Genomic DNA, 12,198 nt, shown 5'->3' on the forward strand with positions numbered 1-12,198 from the left:
TTCTATGGTTCCATTTGAGCCGGCGAGGGTATTAATGAGGGCTTTTAATGGCTGAATGGATGGATGGAAGCAAACAGGGACGAAGGCTTGATGGGGCCAATCAATTCAAAAGTTTCAATATTAGGCCTTTTTTTTTTATTATTCAAGCTTTTATGATTTATCATTTTCATCCTCAGTCGTGCTTTTCTTTTAGTCACTCCGACTGGCACTGAGTTGTCTTTGGTGTGTGTTGGTGTCAGCCAGAGAAGGGGTAGAGTGTCTTGTGTTTGTGTAATTACCTGGTTGTCCGGGTGAGGAGGGACGACCCTTGCTGGGCACTTCGTCCAAGGCAGCTGGGGGGGGGGGGCATCCCTGTCTAGGGGTGTGCCGATTAATCGTCTTCAGCAAGAATCGGCATTTTTTTTTTTTTGTAGGGGGGGGGATCGGCATCCTCATCGGCAAGATATTGCCGATGACGAATAAAAAAAAAAAAAAAACCGATGCCGATTCTTCAAAAAAGTGCCGATTCTTGCCGATGAGGATTCACCCAAAGAAAGTGCCCAGTCACCCAGGTCATGTTCGTCGTCATCCCCTGCTGCTGTTGCCGACGACAGCGTCACGTGACCCTGGCGTCGTGTCTAGCAATGAGGATCCTGAATAGTCCTGGAAGGGCTTTCGTTCACATGAATAAAATCACCAGGCAGCACTTAAATGAAGGGTTAAACCAGTTTCCCAACCTTTTGTTTCAGGCGACCCCCAATATGATCCTCATGATCTGACCGTGACCCCCACTAATGTATTTGTATATGCATTAATCATATATGACTAGTTGTTGACTGTAAAAAGTAGGGGACAAGTACAGTATAATAAATGTATGTGTAAGAAAGGTAATGTAAGGTTTCAAAAGACAAAGTTAACACCATTGAATTCTATCATAGCTATATGAATTTAAAAAGAATTAGCATACAAGATGTTTTAGCGACCCCAGGAGAAACGATTGGCGACCCCCCCCCCCCCCAGGGTTGGGAAACGGTGGGTTAAACGAAAATGCGGAACACGAAATTCCATGCAGTCGTCATCACATCTAGTCTTGTCATCATTTCCTGATATATATCAAACTACAAATGCTTAACCTTAGTGACGTAGTGATGTTATTTTGGATTGTACAAGAAGATTTAAATTGTCCATTAAGTATTAACACGTTCACAGTGTAGCGGGGCATGGAGGACTGGCTTCACTCGATATTATCTCAGGTTATTTATTTATTTATTTATTTATTTCTATAAATTTTATATCCACGTCATGTACTTGTACAACACCTGTGCTTCTTTTGATTGCTTTCATCAAATGAAAGCTTAAAACCGTGGGAAGTATATGGGGGTGGGGGCTATTCACATACATAACACGGTAGGGCATCTTAGAGACCCCAGAATCATTAACTGAACCTGGGTCACATGAAGAATTGTCACCCCAGAACGCCCACATGAAGAATCGTCAACACATGAGATCCCACTTGAAGAATCGTCACCCCAGAACGCCCACATGAATCGTCAACCCATGAGATACCACTTGAAGAATTGTCACCCCAGAACGCCCACATGAAGAATCGTCACCCCAGAACGCCCACATGAAGAATCGTCAACCCATGAGATACCACATGAAGAATTGCCACCCCAGAACGCCCACATGAAGAATCGTTAACCCATGAGATCCCACTTGAAGAATTGTCACCCCAGAACCCCCACATGAAGAATCGTCACCCCATGAGATCCCACCTGAAGAATTGTCACCCCAGTACGCCGAATATCAACAGTGGAATAAACATTAAGTTAGGTTGAATGAGGGTTATTCTCATTTTCATCAACTTACACAACCGAAAAATCGTAAACCCAGGATGGCCCACATGAAGAATCGTCACCCTGGCGAAGTCTGGGGTGATGATTCCTCGTGTAATCCCCGGACCCTGATGGAACTCACACTGGTTTTGCTGAAGTAAGATACAGAAAAAATATGGAGGGAGCAAGCTAACACGTGACAGCGGTGCAAGATGATCTACAAAGATAGAAGCGTGGGCATAACTTGGGATGGTTGATTGACTCCGGTACATAGGGTGGATCCCGGAGCAACGAAGAATGGGTCAGGAATGGGTCCATCTTTGGAAGGTGACTGGGTGACGGTAGGGGCTGTTGAAGGAGAAAGTGGCGGCTGCAAGGTTAGTGACTGTTTGGCAAATGAACTTGTCTAAAGAACTGGTTCTCAGCTTACGGTCCACGGACCCCTGGGGGCGAGTCGGACGGGGCGGGGGAGTCCACTTTTTGCAGGAGATACCAAAATTTTGGAAACCAGTGGTAGTTAGCGATTAAATTCAGTGTTGTAATGTGGTCCCCGGGAGGCGAAAGAACAGTAATGCATAAGCAGGAGATATACGAGAAAGCATGTTGAGAACCCTAAGGCCGGCCATACACGTGCAGTTTAAACTGACAGTTACAACTGTTCAGTTATAACTGTCAGTTGAAACTGCACGTGTGTGGGTATCTCAGTGATACTTGGCTTGTTATATCATAGTTAGCTCGTGGTGGTATGTAGCGGAATATGGAGATAGGTTTAATGCGATGAAAATAGGGATGTCTCATGATGCACGGATGTAGTTATTAAATATGGTAGGAGATTTGTTAGGTGCCATGGTTCTGTGTGTGTGTGTGTGTGTGTGTGTGTGTGTGCGCGTGTGTGTATTTACCTAGTTGTATCTTACGGGAAGGGGAGCTATGCTCGTGGTGTCCCGTCTCTGTATCTCGCCATGTCTAATTTGTCCTTAAATTCGTGTATTGTTTTTGCACACACTATTGTTTCGTTTATTATGTTCCATACATCCACCACTCTGTGGGGAAAGCTATTTTCTTTTTCAGATCTCTTCTATAACTGTCCTTTTTGAGTTTCCTTCCATGTCCTCTTGTTTATGTGTGTGTGTGCATGTGTGTGTGTGTGTGTGTGTGAATGGGTATGTATGTGTGTGTGTGTGGGTGTGTATGTGTATGTATGTGTGTGTGTATGTATGTGTGCGTATATATATATGTGTGTGTGTGTGTGTGTGTGTGTGTACGCGTATGTGTGTGTGTGTGTGTGTGTGCGCGCGCGCGCGTGCTTACCTAGTTTACCTAATCGTAGCCTACATGAAAGGAGCAACACTCGTGGGGCCCTGTCTATTACTCTCTATTTATCTTAACTGAGGCTTTGTCTCCTTATTCTCCAGTTACCGTATTTGGATTTCAGTTCCTGCAAGGTTCCAGCGCTGGCTATGTCTCTTTCTAAGCTGTCCCAAGAAAACTGTGCAGTCGGTGGAAGTTGCAAAGATTCTGATGATGTTTTCGGATAAGGAAATAGGGTGTATGATAAAGATACATACATGCATACATACGTACATACATACATATACAAATACATACACACACAAATACATACATACATACATACATACCATTCACAAATACGTACATACCTTGTACATACATACATACATACAGTATACCAAAGGCTTTTTCCCTCTTACAAGGGAGGTAGCCAAAAAACAAAGGCATAAAAACCACTCCCATCCATCCCATCCCCACATACTCCACTCCCATCCACCCTTCCCTCCCTCCCTCTTGGCTCCTGCAGAAGAAAGATAAACGGTGATCATGTTTTAATTGGAAATAATGTTGATGGTGCGTTGTTCGAGGAGGACATGGCTGTGATGATGGAAGTGGTAAGGCACTTTGTGTTGATCATGTTAATAACACAAGTTAAGATAAAATGTTGGCCCAGGAACGTGATGTATAAAGTATACCTTGAACATATGCTGTAACATCAACCAATTAATTATTATTTTTTATATAAATGGGGTTATTTTATTTATTTGTTTTCCTCCATTTTTCTTTCTTTATTCGTTTCTTCTTTCTTCTTCTTTATCCGACTTCGTTATGGAGCGAAAGTTGATCTGTCGGTATTTTTGTTTTGTTGTTGTAACCTATGATGTGATTCACCTTGGTCTTTGGATCACGTGTTGGACTCGTGATCGACAGCTGTTTCCCTCCCGGAAGAGAGCTCAGAGCTCTTATGACCGATCTATGGGTAATGCTATGACCTTACACGCACACACACACACACCCAACTCCCCGCCCATGAGAGTTGGAGTAACGACTCGAAGCACAGCGATACTGAAATAATTTCAGCCTTGGGCAGGATTCGAACCAGGTACCGCCGGCACCCCCGTACTGACAGTCTGAGACTCTACCAACCGCGCCACCGTGTGTGTGTGTGTGTATTCACTTTTTCACTTGGTCTTTGGATCACGTGTTCGTGATCGACAGCTATTTCCCTCCTGGAAGAGAGCTCAGAGCTCGTAGGTCCGATCTATGGGTAATGCTATGACCTTGCACACACACACACCCCCAACTCCCCGCCCACGAGAGTCAGAGTACGACCCGAGGCACAGCGATACCGAAATAATTTCGGCCCTGGGCAGGATTCGAACTGGGTATTAGGAGCATTTCTGCTTCCCATTCCAGCGCTCTACCAACTGTACCACCGAGTCGGTGTGTGTGTGTGTGTGTGTGTGTGTGTGTGTAATGTCCAGTATATTTGTGTGCCCATTCGCACTTTTGCGCAGCTGTGTCATTAGCAAATATGGCTGCAGTAGACACCTTTTTGTCGTTTTTGTAGTGATTCAAATTCACTCCCCTTCACCTCCTGCTTTTCCTCACCCTTTATCTTCCCTATATCTCCTCCTCCTCCTCCTCTTCCTCCTCCTCGTCCCTTTCCCATCTCCTAACTGTCGATCCTCTTCCCCTCCTTTCTCCTCCTCCTCCTCCCCCTCTCCCCCCCTTTTCTCCCCCTTCCTCCTCACTGTTCCTTTCCACTTTCTCTTCCACTCTCTCTCTTCCTCTCTTTCCTTCCCCTTCCCTCTTGTCTTCCCTTTTTTCATTCGTTTATCCCGTCCTTTTCTCGGTCATTTTACCTTTTTGTTTCCCCTTCCCTTCCCATCCCTTCCCTTCCCCACTCCTTCCCCTCTCTTTCCCTCCAATCTCTTTTCTTTTCCTTTCTCTTCCATTCTCCTCCTCTTCCTCTCCTATTCTCCATTTCCTTTCCCTTTCCTTTTCCCTTCCTTTCCCTTCCCTTCCCTTTCCTCTTCCTTTCTCCTTCCTTCCCTCTTCTTTTCCCCCTTCCTTTCCCATGCCTCTCCCCTCCCTTTCCCCTTTCTCTTCCCCTCATTTTGTCCTTTCCCCTCTCCCTTGCCCTGTTCCTCGTTTTTACCCCTCCCCCTTTCCTCCTCCTCCTCCTTGCCCCTCCCTTCCCCTCCCCATAGCTGGATTAGCCCTCGTTAACCGGTTGTGCCCGTTAACGGGTTCGAAAGGGTGGTTGGGGGAGGGGGGGAGGGGAGAGCAGGGGTGGGGGAAGGCTGTCGCGTGTCGTGGCGGCTCGGTTCGGCTCGGCTCGGGTCGGCTCGGCTCGGCTCTCCGAGGATGACGTCATGGGTCAGCTTCGAGCTCTTGACCTCCGGCTAAGGAGGAGAGAAAAGCTTTCAATATCTCTTCCGGAAGTGACGTCATTCGGTGACGTCAGTGAGGAAACCAAATGGAACCCGTGACGATTAAGTGCGCAAACATGTCTGACCTCTGGGGTTCTTCAGAGTCGAATAAAATCGCCTGCCGACGAGCCAGAAATTATTTAGAATGTTTGAAATTTCTCTTTGATACATTGCATCACTATGCCTCGACAGACGATTTCTGTCATTCATCGAAAGTCTGAACATGCCTGAACGGGGTCCCGACCGCTTCAGAGTTCTTTCAAGCCGAGGTCGACTGTCAGATACACAGGAGTCGAAGTTTTGATGTAAAGACGTGAATATGAAGCATGGTGGGGCTGAAGCGTATGAAGAATAAGATGACAGAACCCCCCCCCTCCCTCGCCATCATCACTGTTACTGTCACTACTACCATCACCACCACTACCACCACCGCCGCAACCTCCACCATCACCACCACCAACAACAACTATAATAATACCAATAACTCCAGGATCTCCATCATACCACCGCAAAACCACAACTACAACCACTATCACCACCCCCACCGCTGCCACCATCTCCACCGTTACTTCCAACAACAACAACAACAACTACAGTAATACCAATAACTCCAGAATCTCCATCATACCACCGCAGGACCACAACTACAACCACTATCACCACCCCCACCGCTACCACCACCACCGCCAGTAACAACAACAACTACAGAAATACCAATAACTCCAGAATCTCCACCATATCACTGCAGGACCACAACTACAACCACTATCACCACCACCCCATCGCTGCCACCACCCCCACCGCTGCCACCATCTCCACCGTTACTTCCAACAACAACAACAACAACAACAAGAGCAACAATAGCAACATCCACCCTGTCTTTATTGCACGATCACCGCTGCTGACGCCGCTCCCACCACCACCACCACCACCACCACCAACAACAACAAGAGCAACAATAGCAACATCCACCCTGTCTTTATTGCACCATCACCGCTGCTGACGCCGCTGCCACCACCAACAACAACAATAACTACAGAAATACCAATAACTCCAGAATCTCCATCATACCAGCGCAGGACCACAACTACAACCGCTATCACCACCCCCACCGCTACCACCATCTCCACCGCTACCACCACCAACAACAACAACAATAGCAACATCCACCCTGCCTTTATCGCACCATCACCGCCGCTGCCGCCACCTCACTTTTCACATGACTGGAAAAGCCAAATAAGAGGAAGGACGCGAAAGAAATTACACCGCACCCCCCTCCCTCGCACCTCCTACCCCTGCACGAGCCAAATGGACGCACGCCGGCACGCCCCCTTGGAAGGAGAAGGTGATAATTCCCCTTTGAAGGTTCCTGGCCGCGTTGGACGCCCTCGTGTCCGCGGCTGGTTGTCCCGGCCCCCTTTGCATTATCACCACCGGGCCCGGCGGAACCCCTTTCTCCTCGCCCCTTTCCCCCCGTTCTTTTCCCAGGGCGGCGTGAGATACGTTCAAATAGTCACAGGTTCATTGGAAGGGACTTTTAACGCGTAACGTCGGGTTATTAGTATCATTATTATATTTTCTTTTGTCCAGGGGTGGCTTAAGACAGTTTTTGTGCGAGTTGTATTAATGGGCTTTCTTCTTACAACAAGGAGCGTTGAAAGAGCGGTGAAGAGATTACAAGTTCGTATGCAAGTTGTACTCCGCACCCTGCTGTTATCTAATGGGAGGCGTTTCTGGCTCGCCGAGATGCCTATTAACGCAAGATTATTCGATTCGATATATACATATGCGGTCGTGGTGGCTCCGATGCCTGTACAACTGCGACTACATGCTTTCGTTTATTTATTGTTTATTTATCTATCGACTCATTTATCTTTATTAATTTATTTGTAGTTACTGAATTAGTGAGTATACTTCTGTTGGACCTATCTGTGTTGCAAGATATTCATAAATGTTGTGTTAATGCTAGTTGTCCAGAAGTGTCATCACAGCCTCAAGTAACTGATTTTCAAAACGCCTTGAAGTAAAGGCCGTATGCATTTTTTTAACAAAGGGTAGTGGATTAGGAGACTTAGACGGAGATGTTATGAGCCTTCATAATCTCCTTACCTTTCGTTACAAAGGACTTCTTCAAAGGCTTTTGTTGCAAAGAACTTTTTCAAAGCCTTTTGCAACAAACATCGGGAATTAATTACTCATGATTTCTCTGCTTTGAGTCTCCTTTGCCATCAAAGTAAAACTTGTCCAGTTGTGTAGTAATCAATAACGCACTGCAAGCCTCACACATGTATCAGTGTAACCCGAGAAGACTTTTAAAAGACATTACAGCAGCGTTTCTCAACCTTTCTACCCTTGCGTAACCTTTAAAATAGATTGCATGTCTCAAGGAACCCCTGGAAAAAAACAAAAAACACATATACCATATCTTTCTCATTCTATTTTCATCGTAATAATAGGTTAGGTAGGGTGATGTCTATGTTGCATTATTACAATAACCAAGAATATGTCGTGCGTGTTTAATTATGTTACGTATATGAAATTATATAAAAAATCAAAAGTGCATTAGCTTATCTCACTTGTTCTCGCGGAACCCTTAGGGACCTTAGGGTTCCGGGGAACCCTGGTTGAGAAACGCTGCATTACTGTATACCATAGCAGATACTGTACACCGCACGCCATAGCAAATCAGCTGGTGATCACTGGCAACTGCAGTGATAGTGACTGCTCCCTTGACCAGATGATCCTGTAGTAGCTGGGGAGGGGATACCATTGTTGCTACTACTAAGACAAGGGGTGACTATAGGTTACATAATGGTGATAGTAACGTGTCACTACAACAATCCAACCATACAGTAATCTCTCATACGTGTGACGTCACGGTAGACTTGCATTCTCTTTCCATTATATCATAAAGCCTCTCCACTAGAAATAAATAAATACAAAAACAAATAAATAGACAAATAAAATATGTTGATCACTTGTAACTTCTTCCACCCCTCCGTTCTGTTACCATTCTTAAATCTCTTCTGAACCACTTCTCTGACTCCACCTCTTCGTCGCGATATAAGAACATAAGAATGAAGGAGGCTGCAAGAGACCATAAGGCCTACACTAGGCAGCTCCGTAATATTGTTCCCAGGGATAAAACCGCTAGTCATCATGGCTAACAGAATACTCTCTTTTCTTCTACAGAACAAGGGAGGCGAAACGGCCCTCCACTGCGCTGCCCAGTATGGCCACACCGAGGTCTCTCGGCTGCTCCTGTCGCAAGGCGGCGACCCGTCCCTGACCAACCTGCAGCACGAGACGCCCCTGGACCTGGCGGCCCAGTACGGACGCTACGACACCGTCGAGCTCCTGATCAAGACGCACCCGGATCCTCTGAAGCCGTACTCGTCTTCGGCCATTTCCGGGGCCCTCTTCCCGCACACGCCGCTCCACCGCGCCTCCAGAAATGGCCATAAGTAAGTGTATACACACACACACTGAATGGTTCCCAGTGCAGATATTAATCCCTTTTCAACCACATTAACTTTTCACTTTTAATTCCTTGTCACCACGATCGAGACTGACAATGCGAGACATATGCGGAAACTTCGTATCAGTTTCCGCATATGTCTCCGTCGAGCGCATTGTCAGTCTCGATCGTGGTGACAAGGAATTCAAAGTGAAAAGTTAATGTGGTTGAAAAAAGAAGAAGAAAAAAAGTAAGTGTATGTACTAATAGTCCACTGGAGATATTTGTACGTTTTCAGGATATCCAAATTGGAAAGTGGTTGAGGTCTTAGAAAATGTTTTAATAATAAGAGAAACCTTTCGCGATGATGTCAACCATTATAGCTTGTCATGCATAATGCCGTGGGTACGATGTCGGTCGAGTGGTGGTCTTCGACGCTACTTCGACAGGAGGTCGAGCAAGGCTCACGAAGGATCAATCCGTTAGTGGTCAGAGGTTCTTCAAAACTGAACAGAATCGTCTGGAGCTCGCCAGAAAAAAATCTTTGAATGGTCCAGTTCGACTATTTGAACCATATAGGGCGGTTCCAAGTAGTTTCGACTCCTTTAGTGGACAGAAGTTTGTAAGTTGTATAACAACGTCTGGCATTAACAAGAACTCTTACTCTGTTTGTTGTCAGGCCGGACGGCCCTTCACCGCTTTCGCTATGCCTCTCCAGATGGTTCTATCCTCTGCCGATTCTTTCAAGTTCCCTCTTGGTGCCACCCTCTCCACGTCCTTCCTTACTTCATCCATCCATCTGTACCTGGGTCTCCCTGATGGTCGTCTGCCCTCTACTCCTCCTTCCTTCACCTTTCTTGGTAGTCTATCTGCCTCCATTCGGACGCAGTGTCCACCCCACCTTGCTCTTCTTCCCCACACTCCTGAATGTACGGTTGTTCGGTTTGATCTCTAATTTCCCTGATATGTCTGTCTCCATCTCCCTTCTCATTAACGAGAACAATATATCTAAATATCCCAGTTTCACTTATTGACCTTGTGGATCAAGAGGGCGGGTTTGTCTTCTGCGTACGAAGCCAGAACAAAATCTCTGAAGGACCCATTTTGGCCCTTTGACCTTTTTTGGAACTACAGAATGAGGTCAGAAGCAGGAATGACCTTTTGCGTACGAAGCTTAAAGAAGACCTACTCCACCTGGCCAAGAGGGATCACTTGAAGTCCAAGAGGTTGGGGAAGGGGGGGGGGGCTTGTTGTTCCTCTGATGAACTGTAGTTTACCAGCGCTTCTATCCTTGCGGACAATTCCGCTTGACGAGAATCTGAGGAGGGGGTAAAAGAATCAGACGGTGGTATTCTGAAAAAAAAAAAATCCTTATATAAATCTTAATATAAAAATCCTTGCAAAGGAAAGATTATTTTAGAATACCACTGTAAGAATCTTCCAGTGGTATTCTTAAAAAAATATATACCTCCTTATATAAATCTTTCCCGTCCAAGGATTTGTATAAGACTATAAGGAAAGTTTTTTTCTTTGTTCTTCAAGAATACCACCGAGAAAAGAGGGGGATGTCGTGCTCATTATGAAACATAAGTTCATAAAGAGGCACGGCTCTCATCCAATGGCCCAGTCACACTAAGCTTACGACCTGTTTCCGACCACCGGGTCGCCGGTCAGTTGCAGGTGCTCTTTGGAAGTCGCTGATAGTCGGTAATAAGATAGATAGATCGGTAGATCGATTACAACACACACTGAATAGTCCCCAGTACATAGATTTTCATCTTATCAACCACATGAACTTTTTCCATTTCAATTCCTTGCATAAATTTTGTGTCGCCGACCGATCGCTTGATTTTCGGTCGAAGGTGGTCGGAAACGGGTCGTAAGCTTGATGTGACTGCTGGGGTTTAAGCCGTTCGACGTTGCTCATTGTGCTCTCTCTCTCTCTCCCACCAGGTCAGTGGTGACCTTGCTTCTCAAACAGGGGCATCAGGTCAACGTTCGCACAAGCCAAGGAAGCGCATTGCACGAAGCAGCACTGTGTGGCAAGGTACGTGTATCTACTTGTTTTATATATATGTGTGTGTGTGTGTGTGTGTGTGTGTGTGTGTGTGTGTGTGTGTGTGTGTGTGTGATTCACCATGGTCTTGGATCACGTGTTGGATTTGTGATCGACAGGTATTTCCCTCCCGGTAGAGAGTTCAAAGCTCATATATGACCGATCTATGGGTAAATGCTGTGACCTTACACGCACGCACACACACACCCAACTCCTCGTCCACGAGAGTTGGAGTAACGACTCGCAACGCAGCGATACTGATATTATTTCACCCCTGGGCTGTGTTTGTGTGTGTGTGTGTGTGTGTGTTTTAACTTATTCGTGTTTACTAACTTGAGGTTTACAGAAAACATTCCGGCTTAAGAATTTCGAAAAATCGTGGTTTCTTTTATTATTTTCGAAAACCGCTCGAGTTGCTTTTTTGAAAAAAAAAAAAAAAAGAGTGGAGTGATCCGTGAGAGAATATGAGAACATATGAATGAAAGAGACTGCAAGAGACCATGAGGCCTACACTAGGCAGTTCCATGTCCATTACCACCCTATTGGTCTCCTTGAGAGGTGGCACTCGATCCCCGGACTGGGCCCCGACTCTACCTCCATCAAATGCATTTCCTCCACCTTTTCACTTAAGGAGGGCTGACAACCGACGTCAGTTCCCTGCCCCGTACTACCCTGTGACATAGAAAGTCTCACACAACACAGACAGCGGTCCAAAATTTCCTCTCAGAGAGACATGTGGGAGAGTCCGGGGACCGTTGCCAGCAACCGGGGCAGCGAGTTTCCGTTCAGTGAAACCGGAGGCAAGAGTGATTGTTACACAACGCCTCCTTGCTCAAGGGAGGCAGTGACGGGTTGTGGATTTAATGATTTTTATGACGGAAACCGGCGCGAACTCGGGACTTCACATACCAGAGGCCACAACGCTAGCCACTGCACCGGCACACTGTGTGTGTGTGTGTGTGTGTGTGTGTGTGTGTGTGTGTGTGTGTGAGTGAGTGAGTGTGTGAGTCACCTTGGTCTTGGATCACGTGTTAGAATCGTGATCGCCAACTACTCTTTCGGATGAGAAGTCAGAGCTCATATACGGCCTGATTAATGGATAATGATGACCTTACACTCGCACCAGAGTTGGAGTGCCGACTC

The 12,198-nt window shown here is 46.2% G+C and overlaps 1 protein-coding gene across 6 annotated transcripts in view; it reads left to right on the forward strand.

Moving 5' to 3' along the window:
• The window catches only part of LOC143034565 (uncharacterized), a 328,538-nt gene that overhangs the window by 123,127 nt on the left and 193,213 nt on the right, over positions 1-12,198 (forward strand). For all 6 annotated transcript variants that reach the window (XM_076200807.1, XM_076200808.1, XM_076200803.1 and 3 more), the window contains exons 4-5: positions 8,735-9,006; positions 10,953-11,046. In XM_076200807.1, the coding sequence (XP_076056922.1) occupies positions 8,735-9,006; positions 10,953-11,046 (366 nt within the window). The remainder of the gene's footprint in view (positions 1-8,734; positions 9,007-10,952; positions 11,047-12,198) is intronic.

Source organism: Oratosquilla oratoria, chromosome 17 (genome assembly GCF_046742065.1).
Source record: "Oratosquilla oratoria isolate Oo_2021 chromosome 17, ASM4674206v1, whole genome shotgun sequence".
Lineage (NCBI taxonomy): Eukaryota > Metazoa > Arthropoda > Malacostraca > Stomatopoda > Squillidae > Oratosquilla > Oratosquilla oratoria.